General features: G+C 44.2%; 1 protein-coding gene across 1 annotated transcript; it reads right to left on the bottom strand.

Moving 5' to 3' along the window:
* Positions 1–24,860, bottom strand: LOC126527086 (calcium-activated chloride channel regulator 1-like). Its single transcript, XM_050174804.3, has 11 exons — positions 24,662–24,860; positions 23,736–23,909; positions 20,660–20,787; positions 19,661–19,775; positions 17,578–17,805; positions 15,673–15,972; positions 10,437–10,655; positions 9,010–9,292; positions 4,798–4,971; positions 2,473–2,769; positions 1–1,313 (listed from the first exon to the last, which is right to left on the bottom strand). Exons 1-11 carry the CDS (start codon positions 24,758–24,760, stop codon positions 718–720), a joined length of 2,613 nt encoding a protein of 870 aa, XP_050030761.1. The 5' UTR covers positions 24,761–24,860; the 3' UTR covers positions 1–717.
* Positions 24,861–25,167: the final 307 nt, after the last annotated feature.

Genomic DNA, 25,167 nt, shown 5'->3' with positions numbered 1-25,167 from the left:
GACAGTGTGGTGCAATTTATTATACAGTGAAAAGCGCGCAACATCGTCCATTAAACAAAAAGTGATAATGCTTTTAACCAATATGGCCAAAACCACTATAAACAAAAAAATGCAGTATCAGAACAGGTATAAAAAAAAGAGAAATAGCGTTTAAATATTGGTACATACATAAACAAATATGCTATACTCGCGTGACCATTAAACTGAGAAAGGCCACCATCAGTGCCGAAGTGGAAGTTAGATGAAAAAGGGAACAGTGTGCTATGATCGCAATATCAGTGAAGCACTCACAGAACATTCAAAGATGGTTTTTCATGTTATCAATATCCTCACGAGATATGAAGCGAATTGTTTGCCTAATGTTCTGTGTTGCGAGGATCAGGTCCATTGATCATGGGCAGTCCGAAGGCAAGAAACATAGAGTAATTTAAAGTTAAAAAAATTACTCCTCGGCAAAGAGGATGAGCCAGCCTTAAATCAACAAAAAGGGAGATCATTAATTTTACACATGCAGTGAGAGTGTCATTGCCTATTAGTGTGTAGTATGACGCGAAACAATGCGAAGTAAGACCAAAACAGAGAAGCGTGTTTTTCCTGTCCTGGTCCACACTTTGTGTCGTTACGTATTGCACCGTAATAAGTACGAATCAACATCCCAGTAGCACGTTGTGTCCCGTATCACCACAGTTCACTCTCACGTAGGTGGAGCAGCAAAGCCTACGCAGAAGCTTGCTGCCTTTGCCTGGAATGACTGTAGAAAAGGCGGTACATCCCGCGTTTCGAAGGGTTCATCCTGACCAAGATCGCCAGCAAAGTGGCGACCACGATTGCTGCTGCAACGCAGCCGATCAGAACCCAGACCCAGAACGACACGACGAAGCGTGACGACTGGCTACTCGCCACGCCTGTCGACGATGAAACAGCAGTGGGAACATCCGTGGTCGTAGCTTCTTCGGTCGTGCTGCTTTGTGTAGTAACAGCCTCTGTAGTGGTTGCTTGTGTAGTGGTAGTAGCGACCGTGGTCGTCACAGGCGGTGGAGTGTAGGACGCGGGAACGACGTTCGACGTTTTGGAGCGGAGGCCGTCCGAATTTATGACGCGAGCGGCTAGGTAGCAGCTCCAGTCTAAGGCGCCGTCTTGGCGATGCGAAGACAGGACAGGGGAAAGGGACACGGTGACGACGTGTTTGGCACCGGGGCGTCCCGGGTCGAGATTTCCTTGCACAACGTCGTCTGCCGTGATTTCTGTCTGCTTCTCGAATTCTGAGATTAGCTTGGCATACTCCCGGCTGGCTCGAATCTCCACGCCTGAGGCTGCAAGCAATGAAATAGCAGATTGAAAAGCGTCCTCCAGTAAGTACAGTGCTTCTTACGGCAAAACTTTTGTTGAGAGGACGAAAACCAATCAAACACGCTAGCACTTATAATCAGTGAAGCTACACCCTGATCAGTATTATTTCTGCAACCTCGGCTTTGTAGTGAGAAGGTTCGTCACGATTACACAACGCGATACACTAATGTCGAGGTTGGACTCCTTTTCCACTTTCCGTACCAAGAGTGACTGTTCTCGCCCGGTCTCCTTACATACTCTTGCGATTATTTCGATGTCTCCCAGCTAAAAATTATTTATTTTTTTGGCTAAGGCCATGGTGCAATTTCCAATACAATCAGTAAATCATTTCTGCTCGCGTTGTCCTAACACCATTCCGCCAGTTCTGCTGGCCTGCATTCGCTTAAGTCTTGTTCATATACGTACCCAATGTATAGCACAGAAGCGTTTCGCAAATAAAAGCAGTGGAAGGCAAGTTTTGATCTCCTATTACTCCTGACCAATACTATCTAGACAGGAGACTCGGTACTAGTTACGAACATTGCTTTCCCGCGCGCCTTCCATAAACTGAGTATTGAGAACCCATTTTATTTTTGTGCAATGTAATAGCTGCAACTTATACCTATAACCATGATTTACACGTTGAACTTGAAATGCTGTAGAAGTGCCGATTGAAAGATCTGCGCAAGCTGCAAAAATGCACAAGGTATAAAAAATCATCTGAATACTAGCTAAGGTGCGTAGCATGGAGTCTTTGTCGAAAGTTTCGAGGTCATTTGGTGCGTGGCTAAGCTGTGGTTGCACCACGCACTGGTATACCTTCAGAAATGTATGTGCTAGAAAGCTCAATATATTCAAAGTGACAGCTGTTCTCCCGCCTTTAATATATCGGAACTCCTTCGGAACAAGCTACCGAGCATCAGGCCTATTGCTACGTCAGGTACTAAGCCCTGTAGGATGTTTGTAGCTCCGAAGCTACAGCGACTATGCTAGATGTCTTTTACGAGGTTGCGAGCGCGATTCATTTAATCAAGGAACCTTCTGTAGGAATTAGTGACAGATCGTTTAACTAAAGAAGGGGATTCCTAACTTTTGACAAAGACTCCGCTTTGCAATCTAGGCATGTCTGAAGCTAGCGCTCACCGTTCCCGTATGTCAGATGAGCTCCGGGCCATGTCCACGTGAGTTCCACAAGCAGCGAGTCGTTCGCGCCTGGGCGTACGCCCGTTACCAAAAGGTCCCGGATGTCTCCTGGAGGTACCTGCTTCTCCACAATGTCCACCGTCACCTGGAAAGACCCTCCGGATGCCACCCTCTGGAATGGCTCCACCGCCTCCTCGCCTGCGCCACTCGTGGCTTGGACCGTCGAATTGACGAAGTCGAAGTCGTCGATTGGGTACTCGGACGCCGGTTCGATAACGCCCGTTTCCTTGACAGTTTCTGGCGTGCGCGGTGCAGTCGCGAAATGGGACAGAGAAAAGAAGAGAAGGAAATATAGATAAACTCTGAGGTTCACCACACCAGCACAAAGCAAATGTGCTGAAGCTGAGAGCACCAACCAAATCCGCAGTGTTAAGGCCGATCAACCGAAAAACATATCTGTGAAGTTTGCCTTCAATACATTTCAGGCTTGCAACAACAGTGCGCAGCGCCAAGGACTGGTGAAAGGATCTTGACTTCAGAATGAACATGTGCGCTTCAGAGAAAGCAAGAAAAAGAAGCATATGCTACGGAAAACTTCTTTCTACGTCATTGTAAAACACTCAAGCTCAAACGCTCCCCAGTGGCTCTTCTGTGAGTCGCGCGCACAATAACGTGTGGAAGTGATCTGATTTTGACGGTCAATATTTAAAGCGTGGTGCTAGACCCATTGTTACGGTCATCATGACTAGATTATTTAAAATCACTGCATGATGAAAGCCTCTCACAGCGACCTCCTCTTATCCTGTTCCGCGTCATCGCGGATCCTATACTTTGTACGTGTGTAAATTTCCTTTCTAATCTCTCAATGCAATCACTTTCCGCGCTCGACCCCCTCTCCTCTCTTTAGCAGCTATACTATTAGCCTGATACATAAACCTGATACCTTGTCTATGCCCTACTTGACCTGTCCAACTACTCGTATTCCTCTTGGTCTCAAATAGGAGTTCAGCTATTGATGCTTTCTTTCTACTCCACACTACCGTATTACAACCTCGTAGCGTATGCCCTTATTATAATATATATGTTCCACCAGTCATCGCCCGGTCGTTTGATGCATCTCGATTTCGTTCTTATTCTTCATAATAACTTGTAGATCCAGAGTTTTCTTCCGGTAAATCAATGTTAAAGGAATAAGAACACGGCGCACTTTGCTAAATTAGAACTAGCGTGCTGAAATGGGGAGCCGGCATCTACTCGTTCTTATTGCCGGTAATGTCCGGCGGCTGCAAAACCACGCTTACGATGACGAAACACAACATGAAATGCCCAGGACGGGAGCTAGACAACAACATGATGTTCAACTCCCGCCCTGTGCATTTAGTGTATAATGATAATAATAATAATAATAATAATAATAATAATAATAATAATAATAATAATAATAATAATAATAATAATAATAATAACAATAAGAAGAAGAAGAAGAAGAAGAAGAAATAGAACATGGAAGTGTTTATTTCGACCTCTAAACATTGTGAGGGAGAAGGCAAGAAAGAAGGCGACGAGCGATTGCAGAGGTAATAAACAAGTGGACCTGAAAATATGGTCACTGCCCGGTAGAGGTCATGGTTACAGTAAATATCTAATTGCAATAAGTACAATATATACAAAGCAAATCACAATAAAGATAAACAGGGTATGCTGCTGACTAAAATGTGACAACGTAGCAATCCAGACGTTGGCTGCATAGTTTACGTTAGTGACGTATTTCCCTCGTGGCGGTTCGTAATAGCGATGAGTAAACCACGCAGCCCACCAGTTTACATGCGCTGTTCACTCACACGCGACACGTTTGCGAGCGCTGCAATCGCGACCCGCCAATGGGCATGTCACGTGCTTCTTTTTTTTTTAATATTTTGTGCGGTTTCCTTGGAACGCAGAAAAAATTATTGTCGACAAGTAGGAAGTTAGAAGCTGCTGTTTGAGATGTTTCCTAGAACGCTCTGCCCCTTTCTCATTCAATGTTTGGCCCTAAATTTATTACTTGCTAAGTTGGCTTATAACTCTTTACTGTTTATACAATTGAGAATCCAAGAAATAGCGGGATTTGCTCCATATAATAGCCAACAATATCAGTTTGTCCCCCTCTTCCTAGAGTGCTTCGGCGTATTTATAAACATTGGCTAAAGGTAGTTGCAACATCCTGTGAAATCTTGGCGATAGCAAACACTACCATCAAGCATCTTCCTTAGCACGTCGCGATTAAAAAGTTGTAATGCCGGAGACCAAGTGCCCACCTTTCCGGCAAGACAAAGAGAGGCTCACCCGTTGCCGCAGAAAACAATGCCGTGCTGAAGAAGCTGCCTGAGCCACTTCGTGGGTCGGCCAGCCGCGTCCTCTTCTGGCTCGACACGTGCGCTGTCACTGCGTAGCGCCCTTTGCCCGTGAAGTGGACGAAGTACCCGCTGTACGTTCCGTCGTCGGCGTGGATGTCAGGATCTGGTTGCGTGCAAGGACATGTAATTGTCCTAAAACGAAACTTCAGGTCTGGGCGATTTACATCTTCCAACACGCGTCTTCTCTACTTGAGAAACCGCCGAAAGGGTTGGAAATAAATTGTTTACTTATTTTTTCTAGGTTTCGTTCTATTTAGAAGCGATTCAGAGATGAGGCCAAACAAAGAATGTCGCTGGAGGCAGTTTCGGCATGGAGACTGTTCCGCTATTCTAAATGTTGGCTCCAACCTCAGACATGTCAGGTTGGAAAACTGGTAACCACTTCAAGCCTCCATCGACCTGTGAATTTCTGTCTTGGTTGCATTTAGAACAAAGAACACACGCTCAACGCAGTGTATGACGCAGAAGTTAACTTTCCACGACTTTTTTTTTCAGAAATTCACGAGCATTACTAAACAAAGAGCAAATCAATGCATCACTTTTACGGCCTCGCAATCCCTCAGCTTAAGTAGATGTTGCAGTTCTCTAACCTGCACACCCGTTGTTACGGCGTCTAAAGTAGACAAACACGTTAGTTTGCAGCTTCAAAAGAATCGTTACAATGAACATGTGGGTTTTCCAAAGGGCCTAATAACAAATTAGTGGCATATGTAGGTACGGCTTAAAATGCGTCAATTGTTTCCTTTTTAGACCTCGTAGCTCATGCGACTCGCAGTGTTGCTACATCTGTTTTCTTACGGCGTCAAGAAATTCTAAAATGGAACTTTTATTTTTATTTTATTTATTTTTTAACTTTCAGTAATTTCAGCAAAGAGCGAAGGCCTAAAGAAAAGACCTGCATTTGTACCGTTGGCAGAACATGAATTTTTATTAACTACAAGAAAATTTCATTAAGCTCGGTTCAGCAGAGACAGTTTTTAGCAGCCTTTCGCAGTTCACAAATATTCCAGTAGGAATCGGTCTAAGAACCCCGCCTCTTAGTACATACCTGTAAATAATATGCATAGCATAAGACTGTATCAAGCATTGCATGCAGGATGCGTTACCTAAGGCGCCCTCGTCAGCAGCTCAGGAATACGTGAAAAGGCTCCGCAAGGTGTTGTTACCTATGGAGACTATGTTACCTATGTTACCTATGGAAAACATGGGGAATGCGGGAGATCAAAATTCAAGACAATGAGCAAAACGAGAACAAGGTGAAAGAAGACAAGCCCACTTTATGAAACGTTGGCTCCAGCTTTCACCTTGTGCTCGTTTTGCTCATCGTCTATGTTACCTATGTTAGACTATGGAGAAGTTAACATTATTCTGTCGCATAAAAACAGAATTAGGCAAGCAGCAGCGTAGAAAACATAATTTCAAGGTTGAATTGCGCACCAAACTACTTGTGCGTAAAATTACGTGCCTCATCCGTCAACGCGATTTTTGCTTACCTCTGAATGTTATTGCTGCAGAGATTAGGCACTGGTACAACTCTTAAAGACAAGTCTACAAAAATTGCTCTAGCCTGAATTGTGCTGCACGTCGTCATGTGCTGTGGCAGTGTGCAATGATCGTGAACGGCTGTGATACTGTGTTGTGTCCGTCGACTCTATCCACTCCTTCATTGATAATGTCATCGATCTGGTGACTTACGTTCATTATCAAAAGAAATGTAAACGGTTATCCTTCGCTATGTTTTTGGACACTAAAGGCACTTATTGCAATGTTGTTCATGGTGCTGTACTTGATGCTCTTAAATCGGTTGGTCTTCGTGGTGGAGTGTACCGCTAGACCTGTGGATGCTTACATCATGAGGTATTTCTTTGTGCAGACTGATTACGGTCCAACCTGTCAACTCTACACACACCGTGATTTCCCCGTGGTGGCGTCTTGAGCCACAGACAATTCAACCTTGATTTTTTGAGTATCGTGGAAACTATACCAAGTGCTCTCCAGACGTCAATGTTCTCTGATCACATCTGTGTGGATGTCAGGGGTAACAAGTCCTCAGATGCGCGCGAGGCTTCCAAAAGCCGCGGATTAAACATCTACGTATCTTAGTGAACAAGGCCTCGACTTAAACCTGGGAAATGTGCGCTGGTCGCGTTTGTTCGAAATCCAATGATGTACGCCATATCCATCAATAGGCAAAACCTTCGTTACGACAGACGCACTGGCGGGTCATCATTCTTAGGGCTTATCATTGATCGAGACTTCACTTGGAGTCCCCATGTGGCCTATCTGAAGAAACGCCTAAAGGCCGTTTCATACTTTTTTCAAATTTCTTGGAAAAATACTGGGTATCTGAGACACAGCTTACCTCTTCCGACCATTACTTGTAAAAGTAACATCCCCACAATCGAGCGTGCTCAGGCGCAGGTACTCAGTGTTTGTCCTGAAGTGCCGCGCTGCACATCAACAGCGGAAACCATTGCGATAGCCCAGGACTAGCCCACCACAACTCATATGACATTGGAAGTGCTCAGATCACACTACCCGCGCCCCTTCGCCCGACCTGCCATAAGACCGGCACAGTTAATCCTTTTGCGAGAAGATATTGGTATACCATAACTGCCTCCCTGGAGAATATACGTCTGACTAGAGGTTGTCGGCGCCTCTTTGGTGTTTGGCTCAACCCCAAGTTCGACTTTCCGTACCAGAAATTCGAATGAAAGCAAGATTCTCGTAGCAGGAGCTGTCACCAACTATCTCTACTCATGCTGCACGAGCCATATGGCTCATGTAGCATGAGTGGGCCTTGCATACGCAAGGCCCATCTTCAGATTTACGCTGATGGCTCGACATTTGTGGGCTGATCTGCAAGAGCGGCAGATCCGACGATATCTACGAGTTCCAAGGCAGCCCTGCATTGTCTGCTGTCTGCTCTATATCGAGGACCACAAGACCAACAATGTGGAAGCAAGACAGCTATGTCACCAACAAGCAAGGAAATGACATGACACCACCCAGGATGACTACGGCATCACAGGCTACGAACATGCTGATGAAGCTGCTAAGAGGGCTCACGAAAATGACCGTCAAGGAAGCCATACTGCTATCAAGAACCGATGCAGCAACAAAGCTTCGCATTCTCGGGCGTGATGTCACACGACACATGTGGAACCCGAAAGGTTTCCAGCACACTCGACTGCACTACCTGTACCCATCGCTCCGACTCCGCATTCAATCTGCACTATCCCGAATCTACACAACTGTTCTCTGCCAACTGTGGCATGTAGTAAACTTTACGAAGGAATTTGTTTGCCGCGTCGGAATGACTGACAGTGATGGCTGTGAGAGTTGCGGCAGCGAAGAAACCATCGAGCATGTCCTCTGTTGTTGTCCTCGCTACAGCTCCCAGAGACAATCGCTCGGAACGGCGTTGGCACGCTTAGGTTATCGGGCGCTTCGTGAGCAGAAGGTCTTGGACTGTCGGCTGATGAGGTCTTCGCACCAGAAGGCCCAGCTGAATGACTGTGACACTCCCGCTCTCCTTTGTGTGTGTGTGTGTGTGTGTGTGTGTGTGTGTGTGTGTGTGTGTGTGTGTGTGTGTGTGTGTGTGTGTGTGTGTGTGTGTGTGTGTGTGTGTGTGTGTGTGTGTGTGTGTGTGTGTGTGTGTGTGTGTGTGTGTGTGTGTGTGTGTGTGTGTGTGTGTGTGTGTGTGTGTGTGTGTGTGTGTGTGTGTGTGTGTGTGTGTGTGTGTGTGTGTGTGTGTGTGTGTGTGTGTGTGTGTGTGTGTGTGTGTGTGTGTGTGTGTGTGTGTGTGTGTGTGTGTGTGTGTGTGTGTGTGTGTGTGTGTGTGTGTGTGTGTGTGTGTGTGCGCGTGTGTGTGTGTGTGTGTGTGTGTGTGTGTGCGCCTTTCATCTTTATCTTTCTGTGTCCCCTTACCTAATCCCCGGTGCCGGGTAGCAAACTGGATGTCTATCTACCAGTTAACATCCCTGCCTTTCGCATCTCATCTTTCTCTACCTCTCTCCCCTTATCTTTTTACCTCCCCTTCCCCCTTCCCACTTTCACTGAAGGGTAGCAAAGTCGATTTTCGGTTGTGGTTAACCTCCCTGCCTTTCTGCTTTGCTTGGTATTTTTCTCCCCTACTTACCCCGCCCGTCGTCATGCAACGATAGCGTGACAGTGTGCTGCTCGTTCGACGCCTTGGGACGGTAGACCGTGGCGAAGACGGCGGCGTCCAGTACTACCTTGATTCCCTTCGTGACCTTGGCGTAAATGACTGCTCGGTCGGGACCGTCCACAAGCATGCTGCTCATTTCGCAAGTGACCCGGATAGGCTCGTCGACGTCTTTGCTGGCCTGCGACTTGACGCTGACGCTCACCTCCACTGGGCCGGAGCTCGAGCTCTCCAAGTGAAGTGTCCACGTACCAACCTTCATAAACAGAGTCCGCGTGCCAAGCTTCGGTAAGGAGATTATCTGCCTTATTCCCATTACGGGATTCTGAACCTAATATATTTTAAGGGAGCACTGATATGACATCTCCGACTCGTCTTTTTTGTTGTTGTTCGAGGAAGATTGAAAGCTTCTAAAACCTAGAGAAATATTTGCATGCCGTCAGAGTGTCTTAGAAAATTTACGCTTCAATACTTGATTCTACGAACCAATTGGGACCAAATTCACAAACCTTTTCGTTCGTAGGGGCTTTTTGCAAATAACCGGCTTCACTAAAAATATGTCCAGCACCAGGGTTGGCTTATATTTTCTTTGATGAACAATTGTAGCGTAAGGCATTTTTGGGAATACGGGCCCTGTTTAAGTTTCGCTGTATATGAGGTGGATGCGTCACGATGTCTTAATACATCGGCTCGCGCCGTTACGGTGGTCACTGCGTCTGCCACACGCGACCACACTTAGTGGCAACGCGCATTTGTTCATATATTTATGAGCAACGCCATCATGCCTGGCTTTATTGTTACGCGAAGCCAGTAAGTTTATCTCCATTACGACGTCGTAATAGCGCCGATGACGCCAGACCTGAACTTTCGAGACGAACATTAGTATCAAATTGAAATATTGCCTCAAGCAACAGCCGGATATTGGAAAGACATTGTGACAGTATTTTCCCTACCCATCATAATTGCTTAATATAATTTCTTCATGTGCGAGAACCAAGTGGTAGAATTTCTTTAACTTTGATAATGCGTCAATATTCCGTTAATCTCAACAAAAATATTAGTCACCCAAGTTCTCCCTCTGGTTCATACTACCATATTTCTATATTTTAACGTTACACTTGCCACGTTCCGTTACATCACACTTTAATTTAAGAAGCTTTTTTTAAGTTTCTTTGTTATCTTCAATGTTACCGCCCGAGCTGTAAGTCAGCGCCGGCATTATTACCCGTTTCGTGCAAATTTGCAACCTACACTGCCTAGTTCAGGAAATTTATAAGGATGTTTATATTTACACTACTTTTATATATCTATTCAGGCTATCACACTTTCAGCAATATAAGCGTGACAGGACCTGCGACAGGCAGATTGCTCTTTGCCTTTAGCCCAGCCATGTGGCTCACCTTTGCGGGACTTGGAATGGAGATCACCACGTCGTTTCCGTTCACGGTTTCTCGGCACTCCTCACATCGCTCTCCACTAGGATCTGTGAGCCAAGCTTCGATTTTCCCCGTTTCGGGGTGGTTGCGGGTCACGTGGACCACCGTCCCATTGCCCACGTTGGAGTCCACTTGGAACTTCTTTTCTAGCAGGCTGGTGAACTCTTCCTCAGACTCCACCAACTTCGAGGTATAAGAAGAAGACGAGAACATGAGGGCTTATATGAACACCTGTCTCGTGAACGGTACCGCTGCAGAGGGTGGGAACAGAAGCGAGGAAAAATGGAAACCTAGGCGCGGCAACTATTTGGCGAACAAGCCTAATCCTTTGCGGCACCATAATAAAATCTTTTAAGCAAGCATTTCTCGAAACAGTACCGGATTGCAATTTCAGTTGCAAGACATTTACTACTCGCAGTATTGGCATCCTGTAACAAGATAATGTTGTGACGTTTCTGAGCCATTGCGGTGAAATTTTCTGGCGCAAGCAACTTCCCACACGTCCCCGTGAGAACAAACGTAGGAAGTAATTCAGGCTAGTTGGTCTCTCATACTGGGTTCCTATATGTACCGCTGAAGGACAACACACAGCGCTGTCTTCCCACAATGAAGATACAAGTTGGAGAATAGAATAGGACAGAATGGAATAGAAAAGAATAGCTCCGTGTGTTGCCTTTCCTGTATATGTGCTTGTCTTTTTAGCGCTACTTAGGATCATGTTGAGTTTGCGTTTATACACCGCATACACGTACATAAGCGGTTGGGACTAGGAGGGGGAAGGGGGGGGGCGTAGTTACATTACTGCAACTTGAAAGCTCCCCGTCCCCTTATTACAGTATGAACTCTGTTGGAACAAGACCATGACCTCGCATATCGCAGCTACAAAAGGCCACAACAGCGCTGCTGCGATATTTGAAAGCGACCGGATTGAGTCAGCGTCTGTGATCCGGACATAGTGACCGACTGATATCTCCAGTGGACTTTCTCTTCTTTTAATCTTTCCGTCCCCCTTTCCCTTTCCCCAGTGTAGGGTAGCCAACCGGGCTCAGTCCTGGTTAACCTCCCTACCTTTCTTTTATCACTTTCTCTCTCTCTGTAGAAACAAATTAAGGCGAGTGCTGGTGAATGTTTATGCGGTGGCAATTACTTGTCCCATAACCAACTCCATTTTTTATTGTGTCTCGTACGGCGCAATGCACTATGTTCAGTTTCTGTGTGCGGGTTGAACTGTCTCCATTCGGAAGAACGAGAACACTTACGAAAGGAGGGAAACATGGAAGAGGTAGTGACATGTAGCCACAGATTTTTCGGACAATGTCACTAGATCGCACCCCAAAACACTCGTTTTCCAGCGAACGGTCACTAAGTGATTATATGGATTGCTGGGAATTTTTTTCTTATCTTAGGTTTAATTTGTTCCCAGACAATAAGAATTGTTCCGTATCGGCTTTTAAACTATAGCTTTAGATCATATTTCCTGCTGTGGCGAGTCAAAAACTCGGAACGTGAAAAAGAAATACACCCCCGAGTTCTTGAAAGGGCATCAGATCTCCAGATAGCGCAATACCTACAAAAGAAATTTTTTGCTAAAGGCTCGCTAATATGATGTTTCGTATACATATGTCTCTACAAGTGCCGACCGAATGGAAACGCGTATATATCTCTTGGGATAAAATAATCGCGAGGCATTGAACGTAACCAAAGATTCTTGTGGAATTTTACAAGGACGATTTGCTAGCCATTTACCTCGTTTTCATCATCATCATTATCAGCCTGGTTACATCCACTGCAGGGCAAAGGCCTCTCCCATACTTCTCCAACTAACCCGGTCATGTACTAATTACGGCCATGTTGTCCCTGCAAACTTCTAAATCTCATCCGCCCACCTCACTTTCTGCCGTCCCCTGCTACGCTTCCCTTCCCTTGGAATCCAGTTTGTAACCCTTAATGACCATCGGTTATCTTCACTCCTCATTACATGTCCTGCCCATGCCCATTTCTTTTTCTTGATTTCAATTAGGATGTCATTAACTCGCGTTTGTTTCCTCACCCAATCTGCTCTTTTCTGATCCCTTAACGTTACACCCATCATTCTTCTTTCCATAGCCCTTTGCGTCGTCCTCAATTTAGATAAAACCCTCTTCGTAAGTCTCCAGGTTTTTGCCGCGTACGTGAGCACTGGTAAGACACAGCTGTTATACACTTTTCTCTTGAGGGTTAATGGCAACCTGCTGTTCATGATCTGAGAATGCCTACCAAACGCACCCCAGCCCATTCTTATTCTTCTGATTAGTTCAGTCTCATGATCCGGACCCGCGGTCACTACCTGTCCTAAGAAGATGTATTCCTTTACCACTTCCAGTGCCTCGCTACCTCTAATAAACTAATGTTCTCTTCCGAGACTGTTAAACACTACTTCAGTTTTCTGCAGATTAATTTTCAGACCCACCCTTCTGCTTTGCCTCTCCAGGTCTGTGAGCATGCATTGCAATTGGTCCCCTGAGTTACTCAGCAAGGCAATATCATCAGCGAATCGCAAGTTACTAAGGTATTCTCCATTAACTCTTATCCCCAATTATTTCCTAGCCAGGTCTATGAATACATCCTGTAAACACGCTGTGAATAGCATTGGAGAGATCGCATCTGCCTGCCTGACGCCCTTCTTTATTGGGATTTTGTTGCTTTCTTTATGGAGGACTACGGTGGCTGTGGAGCCGCTATAGATATATTTCAGTATTTTTACATACGGCTTGTCTACACCCTGATTCCGTAATGCCTCGATGACTGCTGAGGTTTCGACTGAATCAAACGCTTTCTCGTAATCAATGAAAGCTATATATAAGGGTTGGTTATATTCCGCACATTTCTCTATCACCTGATTGATAGTGTGAATATGGTCTATTGTTGAATAGCCTTTACGGAATCCAGCCTGGTCCTTTGGTTGACAGAAGTCTAAGGTGTTCCTGATTCTATTTGCAATTACCTTAGTAAATACTTTGTAGGCAACGGACAGTAAGCTGATCGGTCTATAATTTTTCAAGTCCTTGGCGTCTCCTGTCTTATGGATTAGGATTATGTTAGTGTTCTTCCAAGATTCCGGTACGCTCGAAGTCATGAGGCATTGCGTATAGAGGGTGGCGAGTTTTTCTAGAACCATCTGCCCACCATTCTTCAACAAATTTGCTTTTAGCTGATCCTCCCCAGCTGCCTTCCCCCTTTGCATAGCTCCCAAGGCTTTCTTTACTTCTTCCGGCGTTACTTGTGGGATTTCAAATTCCTCTACACTATTCTCTCTTCCATTATCGTTGTGGGTGCCACTGGTACTGCACAAATCTCTATAGAACTCCTCAGCTACTTGAACTATCTCATCCATATTAGTAATGATATTGCCGGCTTTATCTCTTAACGAATACATCTGATTCTTGCCTATTCCTAGTTTCTTCTTCACTGTTTTTAGGCTTCCTCCGCTCCTGAGAGCATGTTCAATTCTATCCATAATATACTTCCTTATGTCAGCTGTCTTACACTTGTTGATTAACTTCGAAAGTTCTGCCAGTTCTATTCTAGCTGTAGGGTTAGAGGCATTCATACATTAGCGTTTCTTGATCAGATCTTTCGTCTCCTGCGTTAGCTTGCTGGCATCCTATCTAATGGAGTTGCCACCGACTTCTATTTCACACTCCTTAATGATGCCCATAAGATTGTCGTTCATATCTCCAACACTAAGGTCCTCTTCCTGAGTTAAAGTCGAATACCTGTTCTGTAGCTTGATCGGGAATTCTTCTATTTTCCCTCTTACCGCTAACTCATTGATCGGCTTCTTATGTACCAGTTTCTTCCGTTCCCTCCTCAAGTCTACGCTAATTTGAGTTCTTACCATCCTATGGTCACTGCAGCACACTTTGCCGAACACGTCCACATCTTGTATGATGCCAGGGTTAGCGCAGAGTATGAAGTCTATTTCATTTCTAGTCTCGCCATTCGGGCTCCTCCACGTCCACTTTCGGCTATCCCGCTTGCGGAAGAATGTATTCATTATCCGCATATTATTGTGTTCTGCAAAGTTTACTAATAACTCTCCCCTGCTATTCCTAGCGCCTATGCCATATTCCCCCACTGCCTTGTCTCCAGCCTGCTTCATGCCTACCTTGGCATTGAAGTCGCCCATTAGTATAGTGTGTTTTGTTTTCACTCTACCCATCGCCGATTCCACGTCTTCATTGAAGCTTTCGACTTCCTGGTCATCATGACTGGATGTAGGGGCGTACACCTGCGCGACCTTCATTTTGTACCTCTTATTAAGTTTCACAACAAGACCTGCCAGCCTCTCGTTAATGCTATAGAATTCCTGTATGTTACCAGCTATATTCTTATTAATCAGGAATCCGACTCCTAGTTCTCGTCTTTCCGCTAAGCCACGGTAGCACAGGATGTGCCCGCTTTTTAGCACTGTATATGCTTCTTTTGGCCTCCTAACTTCACTGAGCCCTATTATATCCAATTTACTGCCCTCTAATTCCTCCAATAGCACTGCTAGACTCGCCTCACTAGATAACGCTCTAGCGTTAAACGTTGCCAGATTCAGATTCCAATGGCGGCCTGTCCGGCCGTCGTTTTAAAATCACATATATGATCGCTAAATCACTAAAAAAATATTTTTTTTGTTATGGTGAATAAAACTTGCTAAATTTAGCTACTTTATCGATAAGTTACCAGCACTGCAGAGACAAAGCGTTGCCATTCCCGCATCAATGCTGAATCACAGAGGTGCCGTCGTTATAGAGATTAATTCTTTCGGAACTGCTGTTACAAACACTCGGCCAAATTCAGAAAGCTTCTCATTTGTAAGTGCTCTTTGCCATTGGGCAGCTGCCTTCGCTAACAGTATGTCCAGCATCAGGATGGGGTGAAATTTTCTCTTTTCAACAATTTTAGCATAAGCGCTATGTTTTTGTGAATATATGGACAGCTATAAATTGCGTCACTCCTTCTATAATTTTAAATGTTATTGTATTTTCTTTATCGATGCGACTGTTGTATCGTATGTATTAACCTTGCACCCTCTTCTCTCTCTAATGTCTTAAGGGCCTGGAGTGTAGTTGAATAAATAAATATATAAATACAAATAAACACCAGGTCCGAAGAACTACTTTTCTCATGTATATGTATACAAACAAATGAATAATTGGATTACGCATACCATGTGAGCTCGGGGCACGGGGTCGTGTTGGCTCGTCGTGGATGACACGAAGGCAGACTCCAGTTCGTCCACGAGGTTTCCCTGCAGGTCGCGGAAGGCGAATGCTTTGCCACGCGTCGAAGTGGCCAGTTTTTCTAGTCTGTGGTCAGCTGTGGCTCCCAGGGCCAGCGTGCTGACCACGACCTTCGAGGCGACAACCCGGGGCAGCACTTCGACGATAGGCGGATCTACGTTCTCCTCGCCGTCGCTCATGAGAAGGATTGTGGCGCCCTCCGGTGTCTCACTGGCGGTTGTTAGTAGCTGAAAGTAACGATGAGCATACCTTAATGCAAACTCCACCGGGCCATGTGAACTGACAGCATACTTGTTTAGGTGGGCTTGTTGTTGCACTTTCAGTTTATAAATATACAGGGACCTGGAGCACGGACAAAGGAAGAGGACGGGGCGAGCGCTGTACTGGTCAACAAGATTTATTTTATGGTGACCGCTTATATGAAGGGTCCACTGAAATCGACGCAATATTTTAAGACAGGAATCTAGAAAATACATTTCACGCATGCTTCCCTCGAGTATACTTCGGAAGTAGGTTTCCGGCTTTGCGACTGACAATATCAACTCCACTGAGCAAAAATGAAAGCCTCAGTGTTGAGCTAACAGCTCTGTTCCCATTATTTTCTTTTGGTCCGAGCCACACTCCACCTGCGTTAATACCAAGATCGGTCGGTCGTGAACGGGGTATGATAAAAAAAATACAGTCTAGATAAAGGAATTGCTATGTTAAACTAACGCAGTTTAATCAAAGCAGGCAAAGATGAATATTGCTCACTAGAAGTTCCATTAAAGCGCCGCAGTCCAAGTAATGTAGCTGTCTAAATCTCGCTTCCTTTCAGGGGTGCGTCTTTGTACATTCCTGTAGGTCTAGCTTCGCAATAATAGCACACAACCACACTCCGGAGTGTGGTTGTGTGTTCCTTTGGTCGCTCATGGGTCAGCATGCTCAGCGTAGGATCGCTATTTCTATCTACACAGCCGGGCCACGGAGTAAAGGGCAACTTCAAGGAGGCCTGTCATCACTTCGGCCCACTAAGAAAACCAGTTTTGTAATTGAAACATAGTGGAATAGAGTGCAGTTACGGAGTCATTGCAATTATGGACAGCGCCAATGCATAGAGTACGAAGGGCACCTTGAAAGACCTTTCAGTGTGTCTTGCCTGACCTTCGTACGATGCTCAAAGGTTTGGCCTTTGCACAATTTTGACTGAGTAAGATGATCAAATATCCCCCCTCACATCCACACGCACTCACGCACGCAAGCATGCGCACACGCATGCAAATGCACAAACACAAACAAAATGGAAGACTGCCGATTGGCGATGTCATATAAAGGGTGTCCCAGCTAACTTTAGCCAGAGTTAAAAAATGTGCAAATGCCGCTTAGCGGGCAGAACCAAAGTAATGTTGTTTGCCGTCGCTTGGAGATACTCAAACAATTTTGTTTCCATTGCGCCTAATTAGATAATTAGTCTTAATTAGTAATTCAACTTCTCACATATTATATTTAGATGAAAGGTGTCAAAGAGAAAATTGTAGAGGGACATGAAAAACTCCCGATACAGCTTTCTGTTGCTCAGTACGTGCTACATAAAAGTGTTTTTCCGAGTGTGAAAGAAGCCCATAAATGCACGCAAAATTGGCGCGTGACTGGCCGCTCGAGGCACTTTGCGTGTATTCGCGGGCTTCTTTCACGCTCGAGAAAACACTCGGTGAACGCAGTTTGCGAGAACCTTCCTTGAAGCAGGGTCGACAACTGGGCTTAGCCAAGTTAACGCCCGTACCTGTCCATACTTACTCACTCGCATGCTCATAGGCCAATCAATCTGCATGTTTACCAAAATGTCAAAATACCTCTAGGGCACTCTCGAGGCCGCATCCGATGCAGGTTGCTCCATTTGCTTCCAATCTGTGTATGGCGTTCAGGAACCCAGTTCTTGTGTTTACGTTCACTGGCATCAGAGTGCGCACCACTTTGGCGCGGTAACTGAACTCGATGATGGCCAGTCGACGCGAGCCGTCTTTGATGTCGCCAATGTAGCGTGCTGCAGCTTCCTTAAGAAAGTCTAGTCTTCTGTAATCCTGCACCGAAAGAGTACGCACTCGAGTTGCAGCATGGCCATCTCTACAGCGCACGCTACAGAGAGAGAGAGTGAGAGAGAGAGGGGAATAAGGATGAATGAAAGGCAGGGAAGTTAACCAGGACTGAACGTGGTTGGCTACCCTGCAATGTGTAAAAGGCTTTTTGCGTAATTCACGTTAAAATCTTTTTACACCCTTTGGGGCTTATCTTGTCACCAAACAATATTTGTCATGTACTATACGTGCACTTTCTTTCTTTAACAGCCTGCACTTGCTGTCTCAGTTCCATGGGTACGGAACGCCATCTGTCATGGTTACGGCAAGCACACGGTTTTCGCCGTAGTCGTGACAGATCGCGCCATCGTTCAGTTACAGCGGAATCGAGATATTTTGCGTAACGCATAGCTGTAGACGATGCGCACATCAAATTTATTATGGACTAAACAAGTGGATAAATCACAAAAACGTGGTAATAAAACTAAACTCAAAGGAAAATGTCACCTGTGCAATATTTCAGTGCGAACTGGCGAGTGGTTTAGTTTGAAGAGTCATATGAGCCCCCCCTCCCCTCTCCCTTTCTTATTTATTCAAAACTCAGTACATATAGAGGAAAAACAAAACAATGAAGAATGGTACAACAATCGATAACAGAAAACTATTAATGCAAGGTTAGAGCCTGAATTCAGTTAGAGAATTCCATCCTGCTATACTAAGGATCATGAAGGTAGTGGCACTTACTTGAGTCGCATTATAAACTCAACATTGTGTTCTACTTTACAAGTCAACAGTGAACGACGCAGTCGTTGCCTTTCGCATCGCTTCGTTGATATCTTTGAAGAGATAAAATGTTGGAGTCATTAATATTTGACAGTAAAATCGAGTGGCCTGAAGCATGAATGAACATGAAGCATGAACCTCACTAAGTTTAAAACCCAGTTTTAAGCATTCTTGACAAATCCGTAAAGTGGTTCAGTACGCTATATCACGAACAAAAAGGCGTTTAATAGTGCATTGCGTCTTGTTATGAACTACTCGCTACTCAGTGTTATCGTGCTTTGCTATAAGCTTTGCTTTGCAGCTGTGGCGGCGACAACTCAGCTAGAGGTGGTTGATGGACTTGTAATTATGCACAGTTCTATGTCACCACCGACGGTGTCACCACAGGCTGACACATGGAAGTATGTGTTCTGCGCTTTTCCAAAGCTCCCTAATAAATAATTTTTTGTATAACACATAAATTCTTTCGCTTCTACGTGCTTTTACCGAAAAGTTGACGGGTCCCCCTCACTAATCGTTCCAAATTTCGAACTGCAAAACCTTTCTTACAACAGATAATACACACTGCCAGTCATGCAAGTTTAAGTTAGATACACGTTGTTGTGTAGAGTTATGGGATATGTGGCGCAATTCTGTGAATTGAAATCAGTTCACTCCGTTCTGAAAAACTGCAAGCTGTGCATTTTATTACACAACTTTATGTGCTTTTATTTATTTATGGAACTGTGAATATTTGTGCATGTTTATCGCGGGCTGATATAGTATCTTCAGTGGCTTCGTGGACTCGTGTGCAGAACTTTGCATCTGTTTCCGCTGTTTGACTATATTTTGTGTTTCTCGCGGTGTTTATTGCTATTATGTTTTGTATGGCATGTGACGTGGAGTAGCCGGTTACACTTAAGGCGCCAACCTGTCCTTTCAATTAATGTTATTGAAAGAAACGAGATATGTGTATTTTGTGGTGCTGGCGAGTAATCTTCATCTACAGAAGGAAGAAAAGGAAAAATACAAGGATAGGCAGGAGGGTGAGCCTTTGAAAATTCCATACACTTCTTAAAGAATACACAATTGTACTCACGGCCATGCTGCCCGAAACGTCCAGCACAAGTACAACGCGCGGCGCAAGGTCTTCCTTTTGCTGAGCCTCTTCGAAGGTCACGTGGATGGACTTGGACGGATCTGATCCGGAAAGTCTTGTATAAGCGGAAAAGAAAGGAGGATTACTAAACTAGAGTTTCAGTGTTGCCGTCACCTTTTACGTCACACTTACGGTTTACTAACGTTAGCACTCATCTTGGTTATGCCGATTGACCGTAGCTGCCCGACTTTGAGTGAAAAACAATTTAGTATTCTTTCATCAAAGAGCCAGTCGAACAATCCGTTGAGTATGGCGTGGTATCCCTTTATATTGTCGGCGTGCTTTAGAGATGCCCATTAGTCGACATTACATGTCAGGTTTTATGTAGTAATTTCATTTTCATTTTAGAGCGGAGAACATCGGTTCCGCTTACTGGCCCTATATTTTTGGTTAGTGTAAAGGGGGTCGATAGGCCCGCTTGCTGGTACAGCAATATTTATACGCGCTTGCATGTAACACCTGACGAAGATCGGTCCACAGACCGAAACTGTTGGGCAATATATATATATATATATATATATATATATATAGTCTTGACCATATAAAGCCAACGAACGGTCAATGAAGCCAAGGATACCATGGGTAATTAGCTGTGGTTGAAATTAAACTGTAGAAAATAATAAAGAAAAAGGAAATCAAGGTGGACGAAAAGTTACCTTTCGTGCTAAATGTGGAAGGGTTGGCGCGGAAAGGTACGATTTATTTATTTATTTATTTATTTATTTATTTATTTATTTATTTATTTATTTATTTATTTATTTATTTATTTATTTATTTATTTATAGAATTGAGGAAAAAGAACATTTACAATATTCGGCGCCATATGAATCTTACCGGCGGTATGTGCGGTATTAAATAAATATGAACAAAGGTGGACATACATGAACGTTATTAAGCAGAATCGGATCGACGCAGCCACCAGGGGGAAAAATCGCTTACTTCTGAAAGTCTGCGTTTCCACTGATAACTTTCCAGGTGGATTGTTGCTTGCAGAGGTCGTTCTGCTTGCTTGGGGCGAAGGGGTTGTGGGCGTTGGGCCCATCTCTGTCGTCGCAGAATTGGCTCACCTGTCAAAGGACAAATGTAGTATTGAATACATAACGCGGCATACGTCTTCATCAGCGCTCACATTATTTTGTTTTGCATAAAGAATGCCACGTTCGCATGCGCGCAACTTATCTGTTAAGAACAGGTCATCTTACAGCGACTGCTATGCAAGCAATCTAGTTGTTTGTTGTCATTCAAGGTTATAACGTAAGAGGAAGGTTTAGCTCGGAGTCCCCTATCTAAATACATGAAAACGGAGAAATAATTTTCCTCAGCAACCGATGTACTGATTTTGATTAGGTTTGTTGTACTTCAACGACAAAGTTAAATTATGGTGACTGTTGGTGGCAGATTGTTTAGTGAGGCAGTGGATTTTCTGCTAAGAATTGTTGAAAACTGCATGATTTCAAAAAGGGAACAATCCAGTTTGCTACTCTGTAACTCAGCAATAAAAAAACAATATAGTTTTCTAAACTACGCGTAATAATGCACCTAAAGGGGACAAAATTTACACGTTATACGCCTTTTTGGAATATACCACTAATTTGCGAGTGGGACTTTTTGAATTCCCTTGTAAACATTCTAACAAATGCACGTAAGGCCTAGGTGCACATATCAGATATGTCTTATTTAGGTGCTCTAGCGGATGCTGTTTACCCAAGTGCGATATCTATTTTTGGTGCAGCGTTACATACTGGTAAACTCCTTGTTACTGTTTTACTAAAATTGCGGATTTTCGGAAATTTTTGTAAAAGATAGCAAGTTGTGAATAAAAGTTTGGTATCTACGGTCCTTAGAAACCAAATTTATCTCTGAAATGAAACAAATTTCATTCAAATTGATCCATCGGTTGTCCAGGAAGAGCATTTCTTCGTTTTAGATGTATTTCAGTAGGGGGCAACGGAATTATCCTCGATCTAAAGGTTCCTCTTAATATTATCGAAAGCTTGCAGTGGAGACACTGCTCTTTTTGACGATTCCGGTAATTCCTCAATGTGCTTAAAGTGACATTAAAAAGAAATATAAATCAACGTTGACTGTTAAAACACCACTCCAGAAACACCGCAGCGCTTGTTTCGTGCCGGGAAAAGATCTAGCTTAAGAGAAAATCGCGTCTAAAATGTCCGAATACCTTCATCGCAATTCAAATATTCAACGTCACCCCTCCCTGCTGGGGAGTGGTGACGTTGCATACACCATCACCGCCATTTACTGTCGTCGGTGAGTAAAATGCCGCCCCACAGATGGCGCTACGGTTCCTTTCGCAAAACGCAAACGCACGGCCATGGAGAAACCAAGCCAAGGCAGAGCGTTGGATTCACCACTGCAGCTGCTCTTGGTCAAATGGCACGGACCGTTCGGCCATCATGCGACATCACGTGGACGTAGAATTCTCTGTTTCTTGCAGTTTGTGTGAGTTTCACGAACCAACAAAACCAGCGCACACTACGCGATAACGAAACTACTGAAACACGAGAGCAGAGGCGGCGCAGAGTCCACCGAAATCGAAACCTTTCGACCGTCCGCGTTGTTGCCGTGAGCTCTTCCTAAATATCGTATAGAACTCGACAGGTACCACTTTCTTCTATCTTATAATGTGATTCGATGATCTTCATATTACGAGTGGTTGTGTTCTAGCGACAGAATTATAACGAGGAGTGCGTACGTCATCGGGCTAGTACTTAAATGACCCGTTGGAGTCTCAAATATTGTCCTGCATTTACCTCAATTTCTCGATTACTACAGCTCTGTTCGCGATAATATTGACGCCTTAGACGTTCTCTAGCAATATTATATTACTCTAGCTTTCTTAAAATTTATCTTTAGTGTTGCTCGCAGAACTAAGTTTTAAGACTCTTCAGCTGGGCATTACAACAGCGCACAAAGAATTTGTCTTTCACGTCATTTATTTAATCATTTCTGTCAACCCTGAAAGCATCGATGAATGTCTCCTACACTGCAACTAACGTTTTCAGCATTGCAGCAATGTTTGGTCTACTTTGAGAGTTCCCACTTGCGGAAGCGGAAGTAAATAACTCGGACAAGGACGATCACAAACGAACAAAATTGAACAGCTGAAGGTCAAACTATACAAGTTTACGCTTCACCTGGTAAGACAGCTTTGAGCTCCACCGCGTGTTATATCGACGTGTTCAAAGCTATCTTTGCGTTGACGAGTGCAGCATGTTTATACAGCTGAAGGCCACCGAATTCTCTTCTAAGTTCGTCAGAGCAAGGCAAGGAAAAAAGAAAGCAGCTACGTTCTCATGTGGAACATTTACACTGAATAACTTAGGCTACGCCACCCTTTAAAAAATATTAGCAAAAGACTAACCGCAGCAGGTAATGCCTTTCAAAGACCATCACTAATTTTTTACAAGCTATTTAATAACGCATGAGATTCACCCATGCATGGAGGTGAAGTTAGTAACAGTTACTACCGCGTCTTGCTCGATGTCTATCATGCTGTGTAGTGGCAATGACAGTACGAAATGTAGATTAACAGCATCCTTCTATCATATTTTCGAGTTAACGCTTGCATAGAGTAGGTCATAAAAATATTAGGAACAGCTTTCTTATCTTATTAAAATTCATAAATTTTCACCCGTACAACCTATAGTCTTAAATGTGCGGCAATAAATAATTTTTACTATGTCACCTTTAATAACGGCAGTTCCTAGTAACATAGGGAATATTGCGACAAACAGTTAGCAATGTACATTTACTAACTATTAGTAATAATAATTTAGCAAAAATTTTTCCAAGAGGGCATAACAATTCCTGCAGATTAAATTTGACTACCAGGGTTTCTTTAACTGGTGCCTATACCTAAGCGCACTTGGGTTGTAATATCCGTGCATTCGAATGCGACGGTCGCGAATGGGTACCGAACCCGCGGCCTGGTACTCCACTGGACCCACTGAGAACGTCCTAGCCATTGTACATAACAGTCAAGGGCGGCTCTCACGTTGGCCAGGTATGGCATGAACATGATGGATGACTCGACGGGATTCCAGCTTGGTTGCTGCAAAGTGACCACGCAGTCTTTGGCGAAACGACACTTGTCGTTGATTTCACACTTTCCTCCGTCAGCTCTCCTTGCGGTGAAGGCAATCCTACTCGAGCAAGCGTTCAGCTTCACCTGCGAAGCCAAGTGCAGCGCGCAATGATGATCGCACAATGAGCACAAATAATTTATGAACAGCTAACGCATATCACCAATCAGGGTTTAGTGTGCTTTCTTTTTATTTTGTTTTGCGCTAACAGCGGGGCAGGCAGTTTTGTAGTCAATGCTCACACAAGTACAACTCCCAACGAGAAGCGAAACGTGCAATGAATTTACCACAATATAGCTTTTTTCAATAACTACTACTCGGGATAATTACAACTATGGGAGACGAGACAATATAAATACGTTTGTTTTTTGGCCACATCTCAAAACAGTGGCGTACATCAATATTTGCGCTATAATGGTCAATAGATCGTCGATTAAATATTTGTGTGAGTAGTGGTTTTAATTAATTACTTTAGGGGCAACCTTCTAATTGCAGAATAAAAGTCGACTTGCACTCCAAGCATCACCATTTACTAGAAATTCTGTGACTAGCACCAATTTCGAGGCAACACAAATCCAAACTGCACCATCAAATGCAGTGTTGTTCCAGTAGACGCTTTCTTTTCTTCTGCCGTCGGTGCCCAGACCTGATAACAAGAACTGATGTGTATTTCAGGGCAAACTACTACTACTACTACTACTACTACTACTACTACTACTACTACTACTACTACTACTACTACTACTACTACTACTACTACTACTACTACGCCTGCAATGCTGGGCAGTGCTCTGGAAGATTCGGCTGTCTACGCCCACATGCGTTCGCCGCTCCTCACCTTTCCACGGTCGCAGTAAGTGAGTGGATACCGGCTGTCGTCAGCGTTGCCGTACTCGTCGAAAACACCGTAACGGTAGTGGGCCCACTCGTGCACCATCACGTACGCTGCGAGCAAGGATCACGTCGTGAAATGCTTGCCTGTCTTTTGACGCCCCATTTATATGCAAATTACTTCCAATAACCTCTAGAGAGTCATATAATAGAATCTCAATATTATCAGTTAGTTGAATCGATCACTCACTCAATCAATCAATGAATCCGTCACTCTGAGTTAAAAAAGAATATTATTCCAGCGACTAATCACCACCCAATTGCGATTTAGCCGCAAATGTATTGAACAGAAGAAAGCCCCGAATTCCAAGCAAGTCAAAATACCAATTTTATGAACAATGATACTGTAAATATGTTTCTTTAATTTAAAGAAGTATATCATAACTGTCTTGTCGTGTTCACTGGCGTTCCAGCTGTTAATTCCAAAGAAGACTCGGTCAAGCACTAATCGGG

This window comes from Dermacentor andersoni, chromosome 9 (genome assembly GCF_023375885.2).
Source record: "Dermacentor andersoni chromosome 9, qqDerAnde1_hic_scaffold, whole genome shotgun sequence".
NCBI classification, from domain to species: domain Eukaryota; kingdom Metazoa; phylum Arthropoda; class Arachnida; order Ixodida; family Ixodidae; genus Dermacentor; species Dermacentor andersoni.
This window is presented reverse-complemented; position numbering and strand designations above follow the sequence as displayed.